This window comes from Lepidochelys kempii, chromosome 8 (assembly GCF_965140265.1).
Source record: "Lepidochelys kempii isolate rLepKem1 chromosome 8, rLepKem1.hap2, whole genome shotgun sequence".
NCBI classification, from domain to species: Eukaryota; Metazoa; Chordata; order Testudines; family Cheloniidae; genus Lepidochelys; species Lepidochelys kempii.
This window is the reverse complement of record NC_133263.1, coordinates 7,642,701-7,663,011: the sequence shown is the minus strand read 5'-3', so window position 1 is coordinate 7,663,011 and position 20,311 is coordinate 7,642,701. Positions and strand designations below refer to the sequence as shown.

Genomic DNA, 20,311 nt, shown 5'->3' with positions numbered 1-20,311 from the left:
GATGCAAAGTATTAGTATTAACTAACCTGGTTACTAAAACCTTGAAAAGGGTATTTATGCTGAGAGAGTTTTTGATAGAGCAGTGTGAAGGAGGCTGTAAATATCCAAAGGATAGATAAAACAATTCAGCTTCTACATACTCTGGATATCCTGTAGCAGTTTACAAATGAGTTTGGTGCAGGCTGTGCACGGTCAATACAGCTGTCTTCATAATCTCAGCTAGTTCTTGTGCACTACTTAGGAAACTAGAAGGTGCTTTTATTGAGTGAGAAAAAGTTAGCCAGGACACTGGGGCTCTCCCCAATCTAATAAAATATTCTGTGGCTCACAGCCACTAGAATTATTTCCAGGGCTGTAAGTAATAAAACCCAAGTTTGCAGAGTATGGTTTCAATCCATCAACCTCTGGGTTATGGGCCCAGCACGCTTCCGCTGCCCCACTCTGATAGGCAGAACAAATGGATTTAACATCACATCCAAAGGACAGTTACAGTTTTACAACACAGCAGCCCCTGCCTTAGCGCTGGAGTATAAGGGCATCATCAAGGAGGATCCCAAATTCCAGTGTGAAACTTCTTTAAAATGGGGGTTTGACTCTCAGTAATGTCCAAAGCGTGGGGGGACAATCCATACTCCCCTCTTACCTGACAGTACCCGATTGTGGGGTTTCGGAACGCGTAAGCTGTCAGGACCCTCCGAAGGGCCGCGATCCCCAACTCATTCTGAAAGGCAGGGTGCTCTGGCATGGAACGGTGCAGGTCTCGCTCAATTTCCTCTGTAGCAAGGCTGTATTTTCCCATTGACTTTTCCACCAGCTCTGCATAGTACCCAGGAAGCGTCACCATCTCATTCCAGGCCCCTACAATGACAAAGGCATTGCTTCACTCACTTGTCCCCAAAGTTTCAGTGAAGGGGCAGATAGGGGACGGTACACAGACTCAAATGAATACAAGCAGATCCCAAAGTTCAGAAACAAATCTGCAGATAAATCAGGTAATTCCCCAGCTTCTAAATGTCACAATTCGGACAAAGACGACTCTGTAGCACCTGGGAAAAGAGAGAATTTCCTTTCACTGTACTGTCATGCAGCCCTAGCAGGCAACAGATCATAGTCTCTTCAGAAAGCACCTGCTGGCCTACTGCATTCAGATTGAGAGAGAAACTGGGTCTCTCTAAAGCTTCATGCAGCTGGAGTACACCGGGGAGTAAATGATTAATTTAGAAATAAATGTGATCTACTTAGATATGAACATTTAACTCTTGCAACATCGGAAATTTGCAGAAGGCCTCATATTTGTTAACTGCAGAAGGGCTACCCGTTACCTGGGAACTGTCTCGAGTGTACAGTAGAGCCTTTTACCTGAGAACAAGAGCCACAACTCTCCACGAAGATTCTCTGGGATCCCTTTTAGTACCAATTCACGGGTCTTGGTTGTGCGATACATACACATTCCTCGCCCATACTCGAAGAAATGAATATTCCATGACTCTTCCTTCATCTTCTCCTTTGCCTAAGAGGAAAAACAAACAGAGCCTTTGGATGGACTAAAGCATTTTCGTCAAGTTCACCTATAGAATGAGAGGTTTCAGAATACTCAAGCCTGTACTTGACAAAGGAAATACAGTGCCACATTTAAACTGTTTCCTCTTGCTTATTCTTTGATGTGCTACATTCACTATATACATAATTTATGAACAACTGATCATCTGTATCAAGTTTCTAAGTATTCACTGCCAAAAGGTGCAAGCAAGTAGGTTGAAACGTGACATTGATACAGCTTTTACTTGAATAAAGAGGTGCTAGTCTAGGATGTGATGGATGGCACTGTCGTCATGACACATCACCCTTCATCTTAAAGATCTGATTTTAAATAGATCACAAGTGAAATGATTTTGGTGGCCTCGATCTACATTTTATGTCTCATCTACAACACACATGTAACCAAGTCAGGGTGTTCTCTTACTACATGGTTAAAATTACTACGTCCCCCGTACCCAGGCTAAAGCTCTTGGAAATCTGAAGCGAGAGCGAAACTGACTCAATGGATAATTATCAACATAGCACAAGAATTTAGCACAATTGGCAGTCTTTGCTCAAGTAGCCCACGACTGGAAAATCAAGATAGAGCTTGGGTTACAGCTCCGATGCATTTCCAGAGCTGTATGGGAGCCTAGCAATGGAACTGCAGCTGGTGAAACAGGTCAGTGGGCAGATGCACTGATGGAGCTTTGGAGTACAGAATGAAGAACGAGGAAGTTTTCACTATGCCTGTCTGTTCTAGTCTGCATTCACTTAAACACCAAACTCCTTGCAATTAATTGTTTTCCATTAAATGTAAGCAGCTTGTATACCCCTTTGGGTCCCAAGAGCTCCTCGGAGTTTCTCCTGAAGAGTTTGAGTAGCCCCTGGGAGGCCGTTGGCACATCCCCTGTACAGAAGCTGGGGACCAACTGGTTGCTGAGAGTAGAGGTTGGGCTGACTGCAGGTGGACTGCTGGAAGAGAGCTCTGGAAACTCCTGAAGAACAAAAATATATAGTCTGAAAAAAAGCATAATAAGCTTCTACTGTTTATTTTGCAAGCACATTTTGTGTGGTCAAATACTACACTGAAGTCCTCTCTACAAAACATGCTGACTTCTCCATGCTGCCCAACCAATACCCCTCAACCCAGCCCTTGCAGGGACCGCTACCCAGAGTAAAAGGTAGCTCCATCTCCAAGCCCACTCTATATTTCCCCTTTCTACCCAGACTACCAAAGGTGCCAGCTGTGATGTGGAGACCTGCCAACAAAGATTAGATGGAGATGGCCAACAGGCTACCTAACAGTAGTAATGCCACTTCTGGCCACTAACCTAAAAGTAAGAACGTCTGTATCTCATTACCAGTCCCCAGAGCTATCCATTACTTAGCTTTAAGAACTATTCTACGATCTTCAACCATAATCCATGAATGTATTAAGATTTATTGTCTCAGGCATCCTTAAGAGACCCATTGGGCCACATCCTCTGCTGTGTCCAGATCTCATTGACTGTAACAAAATATGCTCTAGTATACTGGCCACTAGAGGCTGCTCCAAACTGTGCCAGCTGGGGATTACCAGAGCATATTTAGCTCTGGCCACTTCCCCTGCCCACCCTGACATGTCCCTCACACCAGGAGTTGTGGAAAGGGAAGCTTTACGCTCCCTAGGGATTGTCCCATTCTGAGGGTATCTCCGGCACGGGATTTAGGAGGAGGTATTTGCTCCCTTTACACTGACTGACTGTGCAGAAGGGGTACAGCAGACCAGAGAATCTAGTCTAACATTTCAGCCTCTCTCTCTCTCTTCCCCTGCCTTTCAAAGAAATAGATGCAGTCTACTTCCTTTCCCCTTGCCAACAGCACTCCCCCAGCATAAACACCATTTTCTCTGTGATGCTCAGGCTCTAGCTTTCTTTATCTTGAGAAATTATAATGCAACTCTAACCAATGAATGGGTAACTTCCCTAATCTGCCGAGAATAGTGATGCAAATGAGAAATTGATGTAAATAGGTCTTATTCCCACTGTTCCTCATTATAAAGACCTGAAATGTCAGAGCTTAATCAGCCTCCAGCTTTCAGAGTAGGAGTCTGATAGGAAGATGCCATTTCCTGGAGTAGACAATGCAACAAACATCTCTTTGGAAAGGTGGAAAGTCCACTCCAGAACCCTGCTCTAGTACCTCACATCCAGTGTCACTGAAGCTCCCCTTCCACTTTCTGCCACTGCCATCCGATTTCTTTGATGGTGTTCTCTGCAAGAAGTCAGAGATTCTCTGTACCAGGAAATCTCGGTCCTTCAGGTTGGCGAAGAGGAAGGTCATTTTACTTTTGGTGCTGATGGAGAGAGGGCGGGGCAAGACACTGGAGCTGTCTGCTTTCTCAACGACTGCCACCTGGAAAAGACAGTCACAGGCAATTTAGATATAGCAGGTCTCCATCATTTCCATTTGATCATTAAAAGGGACTCTGAGACGCAGGTCCAAATTTAATTTGCTATAAAACATTTATAACCTGGATTGTCCTCCAGGTATTAATTTTTGCCAACACATCAACTCCATCATCAAATCATTTAAAAAGACACATGCAAGATGGTCTAAGCCAGCAGCCTCTGCTGTAGCTGATGTGGTTTTTACAGGAATGATAGTGGCGCCTGTTGTGGAAAGAAGGGGGAGAAAACTGATGAAGTACCACCACAAAGAGGAGTTTACTTTGCTGTTTTAACACCTTCTTCCTCATGCCTGCCATGTGCTCTGGTTTATACAGAAAGATCAAAAGGCTTTCCTCAGTTTCCTCAGCTGAAGGACAGACCTTTCACTGCCCCCCATCAAGATGCTGAGAACCCTTTTAAATTGAAAGAATAAAAACATATGCAGTGTGAATAAGATTTTGCCTTTTTTCCTATTTACAAAATTGAGTGTGTAAACAAAATAAGAAAATACAAGAGATTGTTTAAAAAAAATGGTTTCAGAGTAACAGCCGTGTTAGTCTGTATTTGCAAAAAGAAAAGGAGTACTTGTGGCACCTTAGAGACTAACCAGGTTATTTGAGCATAAGCTTTCGTGAGCTACAGCTCACTTCATCCGATGAAGTGAGCTGCAGCTCACGAAAGCTTATGCTCAAATAACCTGGTTAGTCTCTAAGGTGCCACAAGTACTCCTTTTCTTTTTAAAAAAAAAATGCTACTTTTCTAGAATAGGAGAGAGAATGCCAAGACAGAAAAGTGTGCTCACCTGCACTGGGCACAAACAGCTGTGCCCGATACTCCAACAGTAGCCCTATCTCCACTAGTACAAAACAGAGCAAGACACCCTGAAAGCTTATTTTTTATAAGAGCTACAGAAAAAATATTTTGTTATTGTTGTTCCCCCTTCCTTCTTTGTTAATGAGTTCTATTGAAGAAGCTGTGCAGATTTCATTAATGATGGCACGCAAGCAAGATGCATTTCAGTTTAATTAAAAATAGAAAAAAATCTGTTTGCCAAATGGGAACGGACAAAGTGGCATGGGGGAAAAATGCTACTTTCAAGCTGCTAAGAGGTCCTTCTTTTACAAACAGGAGAGGAAAAACAAAATCTAAAACGTAAACAAAATAAACCAACAGTCACAATGTCCTTTGAACAGACTTTGTTAAGCACTGAAAGTTTGACTTGTCTATGGATACTTCCAGAACTGGATAAGAAACAAACTTACTAGTCAGCAGTCTCATGGTTACTGAAGAAAATATTTGCATGTGTACTCTACCTTTGCTTCCTTCCCTGTTACTCAGGTTTTGGAGACAGATTTCTCTTTCAATAGGAACTGATCTCAGTCTTTTGCTAGAAACATTGCCCATTATGAAAGAATCCCCCAGTACCTAAATAAACTGTCATTTCTGGTGAAACCATTTGGGAATCATTAGGTAAGGGATAGATAAGAAGACAGAAAACATCATATTGCCTCTCTATAAATCCATGTACGCCCACATCTTGAATACTGTGTGCAGATCTGGTCACCGCATCTCAAAAAAGATATACTGGAATTGGAAAAGGTACAGAAAACAACAAAAATTATTAGGGTTATGAAACAGCTGCCATATGAGGAGAAATTAATAAGACTGGGACTTTTCAGTTGAAAAAGAGACAACTGGGAGGGATCCGATAGAGATCTATAAAATCATGACTGGCGAAAGTAAATAAGGAAGTGTTATTTACTCCTCAGAACACAAGAACCAGGGGTCACCAAATTAAATTTATAGGCAGCAGGTTTAAAACAAAAAGAAGTATTTCTTCACAATGCACAGTCGAGCTGTGGAACTCATTGCCAGAGGATGTTGTGAAGCCCAAGACTATAACAGGGTTCAAAAAAGAACTAGCTAAATTCATGGAGGATAGGTCCATCAATGGCTATGAGCCAAGACAAACAGGGATGCAAAACCATGCTCTGAAGTGTCCCTAGCCTCTGTTTGCCAGACACTGGGAATGAGTGACAGAGGATGTATCACTTGATGATTACCTCTTCTGTTCATTCCCTCTGAAGCACCTGGCATTGGCCACTGTCGGAAGACAGGATACTGAGCTAGATGGACTATTGGTCTGATCCAGTATGGCTGTTCTTATGTTCTTAGCCTATGGATTAACTGTGGTCAAGAGTCAGGATTCACAACCTGTAAGCACCAGAAACACCCAAAAGCTAAAGACCAAAAGCTTGTAGTCCTGATGCATAAGTGGCTTTTCATTTTAATAGGTTCCCACCTCCCTGAGTGGAATGATGAGATGACAGGCCTCCTCTGCTTTGCTGGCAAAACAGATGTAATTGTTGGAAACAAACATCTGGCCAGGTATGTGCATCTTGTTAAATGGAGTCCACAAGGTGCAGTCTGTATGTCCATCCAGGCGTTCATCCTTGGGCAGCCGGAAGGTGGCACGGTACCAATCATTTTTGGCTCGAGCATCCAGATCTCTGGGGGGAAAAAAGAGAAGGGTAATCCCCACACTGGGAGGCATGAATGGCCTCACCCTCCATTCTCAAAATCCTAAGAAGGAAACAACACAACCAAAGGTTCATTCCAGTCTCAGCGTGCAAGAGTGCCTCTCGTCTTCACACTGTTCACTTCTCCAACTGAGATATACCACAACACCCACACATTCTCTGGAGCACAAGTACTTAAAAGATAAAACAAGGTTTCTCTTGGATGCATCTCATAAACATAAAATATACCTTACTCTCATAAATACTTTGAGAGAAATCATCACAAGGTTGAAACAGATGGATTTAAACAACTGTACAACCTTCCATCCCAAAACAGTGGTACTATTAAAATTTGTACAATACTTTGAAGATGTAAAATGCTATAAGCGTACTATGATTTTTTTAAAAGACCCTCACCTTTTTAAAAAAGGAGATCAGAGCAGAGGATTGGGGGGAAATATAGGGATCCTGAAAGCATGCTTCTAAATAGTTGCATGCCTTGCCCTTCCCCAAATGCATTACTGTACCAAAGCAGAAGGCATTGTAGATGAAGTCATCTCCAATAGAAGCAAATTCTGCTTACATGATTATTTTCAGATAGGGATCATTGAAAGTCCAGTCTATGCCTTCATGCACAGGGGGAAAACTGAACTTGTCTAAAATATAGATGAATTGTACTCAGGACAAAAATGAGCATAGCTACAAGGGGGGAATGTCAGAGATTATGTAGCACCTAAAGTAATCAAGCCTTGATTCAGATTTGGGCCTCAGGTGCTAATCCATATATTACTAAATAATGTACGCCCATTCTTTGACTCTCCTGCTCCTCCCTTCCCCTCTTCCCATTTCCACTGCTGGAAGATACACACACCTTTTGAGTGCAGAGATGTTCTTTAGAGGCTTGCTGGGCTTGGGAAGGGACTTGTCCTCCAGGAAGCCCTCGTTGTCCAATAGCTGCCGCATGGCGATATTGGCCAGCTGTTCCATCAGCTTGAAGGTCTCATTGATGTTGAGGAACATGGAGAAGTAAAGCTCGCTATCCCTGGTACTCACTTTAATGCACTCAGGGAACAGCAGTGTGGCATTTTTTTCCAGCTGTGTCACGTCCACCCACTGGACGATCAGGGTCACTAGGGAAGCACCCAAAGTAAACCCACCAATTACAATGTGATGCAAAACACACATAGCCAGTAGGAGAGAAGTCAAAGCAGCAAGCAAGACTTACTATTTCTTTTCCCACTCTTGGGCAGTTTTTTTCTTCCCAAGTGCCTCACCATAAAGAAAGCACTGTCTGACAATAACTGGTCTATGAAACAATACTGGATCCTACCTGAATGTTGCCGAATTAGTGCATACTCCTAATTATATCTCCTCAGATTTTCATATCTCATCCATAGCAGATAACTACGGGCAACAGAGTAACTCCTGAGGCAAATGCCATCAAGATCTCAAAACTCTAATAAAGAACCGCAAACAGCACTAGGTTAATGCGAACCTTTTAGTTTGCGTCCACAGTGTCAACATGTGGGAGTTACAGGGAAGTGCAGACATTGCCACAGGCTTCTTGATCACTTTATGTGCTTTTGAGAATTCTACCCATAAAGTCATGAGAAAGCTAGATGACAAGTGTAAGCGGGACCTGAAGGCTGTGTGCTGGGGCTAAAAGAAGATTCCCATGGGGAAAAAAAATTAAAAACAGCCAAAAAAGCCAACACCAATGATCAACTATATCAAGGGGGAAGTGGCAGACAAGAGCACATAGCAAGCTGATAACTTACCTTCTTTGCCCAGCAGGAAGGAGTAGAAACAGAGGTGATTGACAGTAAGATATAGCCAGCCCTGCCTTGGAACACGCCCTTTCCAGTAGCTGCAAGAATAGTAATTGACTAGCTTCTCCACCTCAGGCATTCCAAACTGTTTTCGCATCTTGAGTTCAGCCTCCTTAAATTTACCTGGATCCTCTTCACCCAGGGGCTGCTGATTCTTGTTCTCTTCAGCAATAATGCCCTGAAGGGAGAGGAGAGGATGATGGAAAGTGGAAAAATCAGTGCTGCCTTCACTTACAGTTTTAAAGTAGCACAATCTCAGAGACAGAGAGAAAGAACATGGCAAGGGAATCAGCACCAGATCCAGGTTAAAGGCAAAACAAAGACATTTAATAAGAACAACAAATCAGAACCTGTGCCTGAACACACACTGAAAGCTAGTGTCCATAAATAACATCTCAGTGACCTTCTCATGACTGGCCTAGTAACTCAGAGTTAGCACTCTATACTGCCATGCAGGAGACCTGAGGTGAATTCCTGGTACTGCTGAAGAGTAAGCATGCTCCCTAGAGGGCTTGGAGTTCCATAGACAGCACCAATGGGCGTTAAAGAGAGTTCTGTCCTATCCTGTTTAACCAGAAGGAAAAGACTGACAGTAACCCAAGCAAGAGTTGTGGGAAGCAGGCAAGGAACCTGACAAAGATACAAAGGAGTCTCAAGAAAAACAATTTTTCACAGTCACAACTAACAATGATGTCTTGATGTTTTGTTTTCTAGATTACAGTAACAAGTCACTCCTACTTTATGGAGATTTTTATCTCCCCTTTCAATACCATTTTAAAAAACTACCATTGACTTACAGTGACACTATGGGTCTGATTTTCAGAGACAACAAGCAACTACAACTTACATAACTTCAATGGGAGTTACATGTTCTCAGGACCTCAGAAAAACAGACCCTATCAGACTTGATAGGTTAAAATATAAAGAGCTCTCCTTGATAATGGTCCACAACTTGCACTTCCTACCCTGAAAATCAAGTATTCCCCCCCACTTTAAAAAATTCAAATTCAACAGCTAAGATGCTGAAAAAGAAGCTGCCTCTGTGTTACCAATATCCAGGAGCATACACCAATTTGTGACTCAGAAATGTGTGCCATTTTCTTATTTCTATTGGAAGGATTTTTTTGGAACATTCACATATCTATTTTAAGGATAGGATGACTCTAAAAATAGATCAGTTCCTTAGCTTATCAGTGCATACAGTGTCCTTCTCAGCAAGCACAGCTGCCCTTCTCTGTTAGAGAGTCAGCAGCCTTGATGGCAGAGCCACTGCATGGGTAATGGTACTTTTTCCAAGCTCCCCATGTTAGTTATTTCTTGCTCCTATCACCTCCATCTCTCTAGAGGATGGATCATCACATCAGCTCCTAGCATCATTCTCAAATCTACAATCTAGTTTATAAACAGCTTGATTTTCAATTTTTAGAAATGTGGATACAACTGTATCTATGGCTGGACCTACAACTATGCCTCCCTCTACCAAACCAAAATACAGATAACCTATTCCGCCCTAGACTTCAGGCAAAGGCCAAAATAAGGAAGGGGAGCTTTGCACTGCTTCCAAAGCTTAACTTTGGGCACTACCAGGAAAGCAAATTCCAGAGTTAAAGTCCCTTCACCAAAAAAGCCAGCAACCCATGGTCATTTGGATCTAGGGACTGACAGTGAAGGCACAACCACCAAGTTCAACTGTTGCTATAAAACACAAGGGAAGAGGAAATCTCAGAAAATGAGGACCCAGATCATCTAGGGAATTAATAATCTATATCAACATGCTGAGACAAAAGCACTGTTTCTGACATTCTCAGGCTGTCTTTACTACTATAATATTCCTAGTGAGAAACTGTCAAAGTCAGGCATTCAGAGACCTCGTCCATCTACCTCCTTCATGGTCTTTACTAATTGGGCAAAAGCTGACTCTACCGTCATCACACCAGGAGGGCAAGATTACTTACTCAGTCTCCCAAAAAATCAAAGGCCCCACCCACTTACAGTTCAAACTGACTCTTTCTTAGTTAACCCCTCAACCAGCAAAGATACTAGTGTGTGTTTGAAACACAGCACAGTGGGAATTAGGATACAATCACTTTACACCAGAGACAGATACTAGATAGTCCTAGTAGGGAAAGTGCATTGTTTACAGGCTAGAATTATCTGGTGACAAACATGGGGGAGGTCAGAGCAGTGCAAGGTGGTCCTCTTGTTTCTCTCTCCAAAGATACAGCTCACTGGGATAAAGTCCGAAAGGCAGCAGGTTTTATTGAGTTATTGCACTAGGAGAATTCTCAAAGGCAGGCTACTCTTTGAGATCTGCCCTTTTCACATGATTTCTACTGCAGTATGTATTAATCCTGAGCTACTGCAGTAATAACATAGTACTGATAAAACAGTATAAGTTATATGAAGATCTGAAGCATACATATGTCCAGAGAAGGGTGAAGTTGGAAATATCTATAGGGAATTTTTTTCCACTCCAAAAGGTAAAAAATCTCAACACCACCTCCCCATGACCTGCAGGGAAACATGTGCCCCTTACATGTATCTTGCCCTTTATGAAAGTGGTGATGTCGTCCTCATTATCAAAGATGGAGAGGGTCTGCAGCAAGTTATTTTCTAGCCATTCCCAATGCTTTGTGATCTCCTTACGAGATGAGCCTAATGGGGGAACAAACAGGAAATAGTCAGAACACCATTCTTCTTGCAAGTTCACAGTAGGAAACAAATAAAAGCATCACTGCAGAAAACAGTGTGCAGGGCACCTGTAACAAGTCAACTACACCCATGCTAGGGAGTCATTTAAAAAAATAATATATTGAAAGTCAAACTGTTGTCACCATTGCCAGGTCCTCCTAGAAGCGATGAGCAGCACTTTCTCTTGACAGCCACGCACACTATAGGTCAGCCTGTCTGCAAGTGTACAAGTCCCATTTTTCTCCAAATCACACAGCTTGGAAAAGTTTTCTTAATTCTTAATTAGTATTTTACACTCTGTAGAATATTAGGAAAACGTTATACAAACTAATTTCAGAAAAATAGGACTTGCTGGATCCCTGCAGTTTGACGCTATTCTCCAATGCTGTGTGTGACTGCTAGGAGAGAGCAGATGGACCTGAAATAAACAAACAAGGGCAAATGTGAAACATTCACATTTGAAATGCTGCTGTGCTATTTATTTGGGACGTTTGGCACAATTTATTTATTTCAAAAGAAGCTTGTTTGTCAATCACTTTAATGCTACATCAGCAAGTTTCAAGTCTTAAAATCCCCTTTCATGCTGGAGCAAATTAGGAGGAGGGGACATTTCTACAGAAAGGGTAGCTGGCCAGTGGTTTTGTTCCTTTAGCTATTTATTTCAGAAATTTACATTTTAGTAAGAGATTTCTCCCTTTCCACCCAGGCTCAACTTTGCATTCAAGTCAGAACCATCAAGTAATGGAAATGGTTATGTCAGATATTCATTGTTATAACTTCAGAGCAGTATGAAAGCAGAGACGATAGACGGAAGCCTTCACAGAAAAACTAAGAACTTTGGTAGTTAGCAGATAAAGTAAGAAATATAATGAAATGCAACTGAAAGATTAATCAATTTATGTTTAAATCTAAAATGTTTGTAAACTTCCTCCTCAATTAAATTCCAGTAAGTTCTAAAATCCTACTTCAATTATGTACAGGACTCACTCCCAATGGAAAACAGAATAGAAATGGGATTCCTAAAAATGTGTAGGTGAACATTTCAATTGCTTTAATGACACAGCATCCATCCTACCAAGAAATTTCTATGCAGGCAAAGAAGCCACTGTGTAGAACTGATCAATGAAATTGTTTTTAATTGTTCACTTTATTCATATAACTTCATAAGCAAAGTTTTATAAATGAAACTACATTCATTCCTAAAAGCAGTTACCCCAATAACTGGCTAATTGAGTTTCACTTTCAATCCACTTGCTGCTTAAATCACTGAAACTTACACTGTTTCAACATTGTAACTTCTGCTCACTGTTTGTCATTCATTATACTTATCTATATTGTAACTTCTGTTCACTGTTTGCCATTTCTTAAACTTGTCCATATTGTAACTCAAATTCCATTTTAACTTGTCCCAAACGCCATTTTAAAACGGTCACTTCATTTTGTAAAAGCTTGCTGTAACCTTCATTTTTGCAAAACCCTGCTGTAATCTTATTAGTTTAGTTTAGATGTGTGAATGAGGTATGTATGGATAATGGAATCAACCTCCAGCCCCAGCCTGTCCTGATGAAATAAAGTGTAAACACACAACGGCTGAAGATGCAGACAACAGCCCTGACAAAGTAAAGAGGAGTCCACCCTCAAAAGAAAAGAACAAAAGTACAATTGAAGAAACATCAAAGCCAGGTCCTAGGCTGAAAGTCAGGTCTGCAATTGACGGGTGATCAATCACACCGGACCCAGAGGCAGCGTGACACAGCAAGACCTATAGACTTTGGATTCAAACTAAAGCCTACAAAAAGGATGGGTGAGATGGAAGACTTTGGAGGGTAACATTCTGCTGCCAACATGGAAGGGCATCAGTGCATGCCCAACAGAGACCCAGCTCTTCCTTGTGCCCGGCTTTCCTGCTTTTCCAGTTAGCCGCCACAAGCTACGAACCCAAGCCACGAACTCAAGCTACATTCAGGACTGGTAACTATACAGCAGCTGCAGAACCTTTGTGTGTGTGTATGAACGAACCTGTGAATGAATGTGAAACTGAATGAAATGTTATAGCTATAACTGACTGCCTACTATGATTCTTTTTGTATTCACAATAAATGTGACACTTTGTCTCATCCCCTTTAATAAGATCCTGCTGGTTTTTATTTTATTGGTATAACACCTGCACCAGGGTTGATGAAAGAAAGGGGGCGAAGGGGCGTCAAGGGAAGATACAAAGCTCCCTGAAGCTCTTACTCTACACAAGGTTTATTTCTTACCTTGTTAAGAGGCAACCTCAGCAACAAATGAGTCACAGCTGAAAGGTCTATAGTTGGACACCTAACAATGAAACTACCCCAGCTTGTCTGTGGTTACACAAAGCAAAACAAACTCAAGATCTGAAACCAGAAATTAGAATCAGCAAGAAATACTGCTCAGGGGACCATGAATTTTGTCTTCACTAGGTCAATGGAGTATAGAGAAATATACACAAAGCCAGGAGGAAAGAAGAAGTTTACCGGCAGCCTAACTTTAACCACTGATACATGTTTTGAAACTACAAGTATCACACAATCTTAAATGACTTATTCCAAAGGCACCTGAGTATCTGCTTGGTGCCTTGGACTTGGAGGAAGCATAGTGTTTATAACATGGGAATGAATCTGGAATTCTGGTTTTTTTTCCAGGAGCTCGAGTTCTTGCTGTGTGACTTTAAAGGAACTTGACCCTTAATTATCGTTTGAGATCTTTCTATGAAAGACACTAGAGTCATGCAGAGTATTATTGTTCCATAGTAGCACTATGTTACAAGAATGTTAGGACTTTACAGTTAATCACTCAATAATCAAGGACAAAAGTTGAGGTTGCATATACAACTATAACTCTGTCCACTCATATTTATACCATATCACGTTATTTCAATCTCAACTAGAGCACCTTATATATACTATTTTTACAACCTTAAATATACATATGTAATAACATCCTGTAATTTTCTTCATTCTTTTTTCTTACATCAATATAAAAACCCTGTAAATAAAGATGTCTTCTCTCTAAAGTGTATATTTTAATCATTTTATCAGCAACCAAATACTTGCTATATATTTCATTTTAGCCCACAAAACTGCATTCCTTAGAGGTAATTCAAGGATTAAAGTAGTTAACTCAGAAGCTAATTGTGACCCTGATAAACCAACTCAGGCCAGAGCCGTAGGCCAGTTCACTTGTGTGTGAATATCAAAGGAGTTAAATGGATTAGTATATATTTAGGCAGAATAGAACAGGGCAGAATAACTGAATGAGAAGACTGAGAACCCCAGAATTATTCTGGGTAGCCCGGGAAAAAACTTTTGGGAAACTGGCAGTCTATCACATCACTACCACCATTTGGAGTTACAAACAATGGTTTACCTACTTTAAGCTCTCAATAACTCTAATTCCTTTTCTAGAGAATAAACCTTTAGTTAGTTTACTAAAGAACTGGCTGCCAGTGTTGTCTTTGGTGTAAGATCCAGAGTACCAACTGATCTGGGGGTAAGTGATTTTGGGACTGGGGAGAAACCTGATGTGGTGTGATTTTTGGTTTTAATAACCTTTTATCACAAAGTTCAGTTTGTCTGCATGGCAAGATAGGCTGGAGAGGCTAAGGGGACTGACTGTGACTCCATGGTAAGACTGCTACAATGATCCAGGAGTTCACATTTTTTTACTAGCTTGGTGAAATCTCATTATAGAACATATCACCAGTTTGGGGTGTCTGCCCTTGTTTTCTGACAGCCTTCCCTGAGATAGTCACTCTCAGTGGTGAGGCACGCCAGACAGCGTGATACTAATGTTGTTGCCCATGCACTTTACATTCTTCCTTAGATGCAGGGCTCCATGCATAATGAGATTCTGAGGCTAGTTGCACAATTTACTATTGTCACATTGCTATACAAATCCCAATTTGCATCATGTACATCCATAAAAATGCTGCTTCCTTCTGCTGAGTTTCTCACCCACCATTTTGCTTTCCTGCTTTCTTCCTGTATCTTCTTCCCCACAAATGGGAGTTGATGGGTTTCTGCGGAGGAACGCAGCAGTTCTAAGCTTCTCCACTCCTGTAGGCTTTAAGCAGCTCTACAGGAGAGACTGCGTGGCCATCTGGAGGAAGGAGGGGAACAGGGGCAGAAACTGATATTTGTGGGATCAGAGGGAGATTATTTTTAGGCTCACATTTTACTTCCCTACAGCAAAGATTTCCCATCATACACTGGTCAATCTGACCCATAAGGTTGAATTGAATACAATTTTCTCCTCATCAGTGGGTAGGACTTAAAGCCTCTCAATAACCAAACTTCTCTATCAGATATAACTTAGTAGACAATGTTTGTACTTCACGGTCCAAGAGACACAGATAAGGCTTTCATCTCGGCGCCAAAAGACCAAACACATCAAGACACTTGATCATAGCCTTTAAAAGGGCATATTATCCAACTCATACCTGGCTTGTGCAGTAAGGAATGGTAAGATTCCAGTACAGCAGTGGTGCTTTACAAGTACAAGGGATGCAGATGATACGTGGGGCTGGAGTTCTCATTACGTTTTGTTAAAGGAAAAATCACGCACTAATTATAATTAGGCGGGAAAGGACTAAGCCACGACAATATAGTAAAGAGATAATCATGGGTATTGATCAGTGCCCTGAATAACCTTCATTTCCCCATTTTTGTACACGTTCCCATTTTGTGCTTTGCTACCAAGGAGCACATCATAGCACAGCAGTTGCCCTGCCACAGGAGTCCTTAGTAAACCCAGTTAAATTCTCCAAATTATTGCCCCTGCATGCAGACATACATGCACACCTCAGAGGAGGGAGAATCCACACAACCCCTGAAGAAATTAAAGCTCTCGCTGAGAATTCACAGGACCTCAGATTTTGGAGCTCAGCCAGTTTTAGCAACCCATATTGCTTGGAAGTTTGACTTAAGAGCTGTCAAGGTTCTTAATGAATTGGTTCACATCACAAAAAAGTTGTGGACACATTAAAAATCCATAACTCCTGTGACAGTTGTAACATTCAGCCTTAGTATAACTCACTGTCTGAACGGTGCAACGATAGGTATGCAGCCACCTGCCAGTAATCACAGTAGTACCTACCACATGCCACTGCCCAATAGATTTGCAAGTCCTGAGTCTGGTGCAGGATCCGGTAAGGGGCAACTCTAGCACTGGAATCCAAAACCACATCGAGGGTTCCCACAAGCAGACCTAGGAAACAAAAGATGTGAAGATAAACAAAGTGAGTCACTGATAAGAGAATTGGGATAAGGAGAAATGTAGTCTCAATGGTGGAAGCAATATGCATGACCCCTTGGCATTCCTAGGGGACAGGTGAGCAATGGTGTTTCAGTCTTGGAAGAGGGTGTGGTGAGCATCCAGTCATAGGAGCAAACAAATTATCTGTACTGAATAGCTACAGCTCACTGTTAATAACTTCATAGTTAAGACTGCATTCAGATGTCCATTATAAGCCTCAAGGTAACACTCTCCCTTTAAACTTTCTTTGGAAGGAGATGTTCCTATGAAAGTGTTTGTAATTAACACACAGAAAAGAATTCTTCTGGAGATATTCAAGTCTAAGATAAGTAATTTTCAAATGGCAAGCACTCAAACCATAAGCCCTCTTTGAAAAATATAAATAAAGTTTTTAGGGGTGGAGACCAGTTCCCAACACGGAGAATACTTTTGGGTAGTTCCAGAGAGTTTTCATTGAACTAAAACTAAAACATTATTAAAATAACCGAAAGTTATACATCCTATAGATTTCATATTCTTATAAAATGAGGAGAGATTTTAAGGATGATAAAATCCCAAAGTAATACAGCAGAGGATTTTTGTAGGCCACAGCTTTCAGTGCCACCTTTGCAAGCAGCAGCTAAGATGATAAACTCAACCATAGTAGGACCAAATAGAGAGAAATACCTGAGCAAATACTAGCAAAAGCCAATGCTCGCAGGTCTTGGTGACATTTCTAGAAGGCATATTCGATTTAATCACTTCTTAAATTAGCAATTTAGATGGGAGTGGGGTCAGATTGCACAAGCAGAGAAGTCTTTGGTATGAACAGTATGAAACTGTACTAAAATAAGGAAAGTACTTTTGGAACTAAATATTGATAACACTGGGGATAGCAGCCAGAAAAAGGGCCGGGGGGGGGGGGGGGGGGACCTGTTTGGTTTTGTGGTTTGGTTGTTTGTTAAACTGATGCTAAATCTGAATGTTAAAAGGTGATCCTCTTTCTATCAGAAGATGTTACAGAATTCCCTTCCAGGTTACAGAGGGATCAGGAGCCTAACAACTTCCCTCACTCCTATCACAAGAAAGAATGAATCCTCAGGCTGCAAGGCAAAAGAAAACTTATTTTTTGTGACTTACAGACTCCCACCCACAGGATGCGGAAGGACTTTGCCACAATTCAAAAAAGCACATAAGCACATGCTTAGTTCATCCCTATTTAGGACACTTAAGCACATGTTTAAAGTTAAGCTCTTGCTTCAGCGTTGACCTGAACATGGATGTTTTCCTGAATTGCTGACTTCATGCTGATCAAAAGAGATTTTATGGAGTTTTCACTTCCTCCTAACTTCAGAGTGAAATTTCAAGCCAAAACATTTATCCTGATGATTTTTACATCCCAGAAATCATTTTTTTGAAAATGATTGAAGAGGATGAAGTGAAACTCTCTGAGAACTTTGATACTGATTCAAAAGATTAGATAATGGTTAAAATTTATCTCCTGCAATGCTACTGAATAGCACTAACCTGGTTTATCACTTACTCTATTACATATAACCAGTACAAGAGGCTTCAGCATTTGTATATTTATACTGTTCATTTTTGATAGCTGCCAGTCTCCCAAGCAATATATACTACATGAGTACTGAAATAAATGTAACAACCCCCGCACCCCCCCCAAAAAAAACCAACTAGAGACAAGAATCATTTAAACACAAATTCTAAATTAGCTGCCTGCAAGCTCTATATTTGAAAACACAGGTAATGGAAATTGTTTTGGGTAATTTTTTAATCTGCTGATAACTAGATACAAATTAGTTGCCTCCTCCTACTGCTAAGAGGATATGCTTGTTATACTATTATTAAAATTATTTTAAAGAAATAATCATATTTGGAAAAAATTCTAACAGCCATTGTATTTTTTCTGTAAAGCTTAACTTAAAAACTTAATATAATTGTTGGTACCAGGTCTACTTATTTTAGGGTTTGCTGCAGTGTCCATCACCATAGAATCTATACATCTCATAGATATATTATATCCGCATGGCAATGTCACTAATTAACTTGAAAGAATTTTCTGCTCTTCTTTCTGCTTGAGAGATAATATTTTAGTGTTCAACTTTAAATATGGTAATTTGCACCTAGAGCTGGGGGAAATTTTTCATCCAACACTTTTTTTTTTTTTTTGCCAAAAACCACAGCTTCAGATTGACTACACACTTTGTGAATTTGTATCAAATTCACCAAATTGTTTTGGTCAGAGGAATGGGGCAGGGAGGGGAGAAATTAGAAAAAAATTAAAATGCTTTGTTTTAACATTTTTAAAATGAAACATTTCAAAACAACTTTTAAATAAAATTTAAGTAAAATTTGAAACAAAACAGGTTAAAAACTGAACTGTTTCAACTTTTAAGAGCGCAAGTACTTAATTGACTCAGTCATAACCCTATGTTCTTCTACTCCCCCAAAACATTCAGATGCGCTGAACAAGGACAGTGCCTATCTGTAGCTTCTAGAGGTCTAGGGCTTCAAAGACAGCCACTATCCTTTTTAGATGTTAAAAAAAGTTTGCACTGGAACCAAATTGGCTTGTAGGTTCAGTCACTTAATTGCTCGAGTTTAAATGTTAAAACTTTCAGGAAATCCACAGCACTAGAGATACATCTATTCTTATAGCTTCTCTTGAAAACAGGAAATTCCAACATAAAAAAAATATAATTAAGGCTATTCAAATAACTGATATACACTATATAAACAGAATAAAAAACCCTCGCCTTTAAACACTGTGGAAAAATGCACAACTACAGCAATTTGTGTAAATATTACATCATCTTATATTGAATACATTTGATGAACTAGTGTTGACATGTAAAAACTGACTATACATTTCACAAACTAGCTTAAATGTGACCTATACATTTTGCATTATTTACATAACTAATTCTGCATTTCACATAATGAAAGTTGTATGTATTCTGTTGAGGGATGTTTTAAAAGTGATTGCACACATTGGTTTTTGATCATAGTTAAACCCTTTATGATCACTTCCGTCACTACACTTTATACCCAAATCTGGCACACACAAATAAAATGAATAATTCTCACTGACCAGTAAACAACGTCAATTTTGCGACTGTAACAAAATATTCATAACAATAAAGTCTAAACCAACTGCATACATCACAAAACACTCTCTCATAGTGCACAATAAAACTATAATACCTTTCTTGTACTCATATAAAGGCTGCCAACCATACAAATCCACAGAAAGGAAGATACTCTAGCAAGTCAAGACTACATGAATATCATACAAACAACCATCTTTTCCCATGCAGAAAAAAATAATTCCATCTACTTCTATTATTGTTATTTATATTGTGATAGCTTCTAGAAGCCCCAGTCATGACCCAGGATCCGATTGAATAGGGCCCCGTACAAACAGAACAAAAGGATGGTCCCTGCCCCAAAGAGCGTCTAATCTAAGTATAAGAGGCAATGCGTGGATACAGACAGAGCAGCACAAAGAAACAATGAGACAATATTGGTGAGCATGACAGGCAGTGGTCACAGCAAACCAGTGGCCTAACCTTTATCATGATTTTTGTAGGTGTTATGGCAAAGGAGAGTTTTAAGGCGGAAGGAGGGCAATGAAATGGCTTTGCAGATCTTTACAGGGAACTTCTCCCAAGCATTATTGCCATCACAACATATAGCAGTGACACATGGCAACTTACCAAGAAAGTTATGCAAAAGCTGGATGCATTTCATCACAAATGTCTGAGAAGAATATTAGGAATAACATAGAGAGAGAGGAAGACGAATTGAAGAAGTCAGAAAAATTACTGGACAAAGTACCCTCTCACAAATAATCTACAAAAGAAGACATCAGTGGCTGGGACATGTGCTGAGAATGGAAAAAGAACGCTTACCAAAGATCGCCCTTGAATGGAAGCCAGAAAATGCAAGAAGAACGAGAGGAAGACGGCGAATAACGTGGAAATGAACAGTTCTGAACAACATCAAGCATCTCAACATGAAATGGGAGGATTTGGAGAGAAGGGCA

General features: G+C 40.5%; 1 protein-coding gene across 4 annotated transcripts in view; it reads right to left on the bottom strand.

Moving 5' to 3' along the window:
• Positions 1–20,311, bottom strand: part of TBC1D9B (TBC1 domain family member 9B) — a 38,111-nt gene that overhangs the window by 16,952 nt on the left and 848 nt on the right. For 3 of the 4 annotated variants that reach the window (XM_073355367.1, XM_073355366.1, XM_073355368.1), the window contains exons 2-10: positions 16,111–16,221; positions 10,835–10,953; positions 8,248–8,476; positions 7,341–7,599; positions 6,253–6,460; positions 3,703–3,915; positions 2,352–2,516; positions 1,360–1,510; positions 644–858 (exon numbers count right to left, since the gene is read on the bottom strand). In XM_073355367.1, the coding sequence (XP_073211468.1) occupies positions 644–858; positions 1,360–1,510; positions 2,352–2,516; positions 3,703–3,915; positions 6,253–6,460; positions 7,341–7,599; positions 8,248–8,476; positions 10,835–10,953; positions 16,111–16,221 (1,670 nt within the window). The remainder of the gene's footprint in view (positions 1–643; positions 859–1,359; positions 1,511–2,351; positions 2,517–3,702; positions 3,916–6,252; positions 6,461–7,340; positions 7,600–8,247; positions 8,477–10,834; positions 10,954–16,110; positions 16,222–20,311) is intronic. The other variant, XM_073355370.1, reaches the window with a different exon arrangement.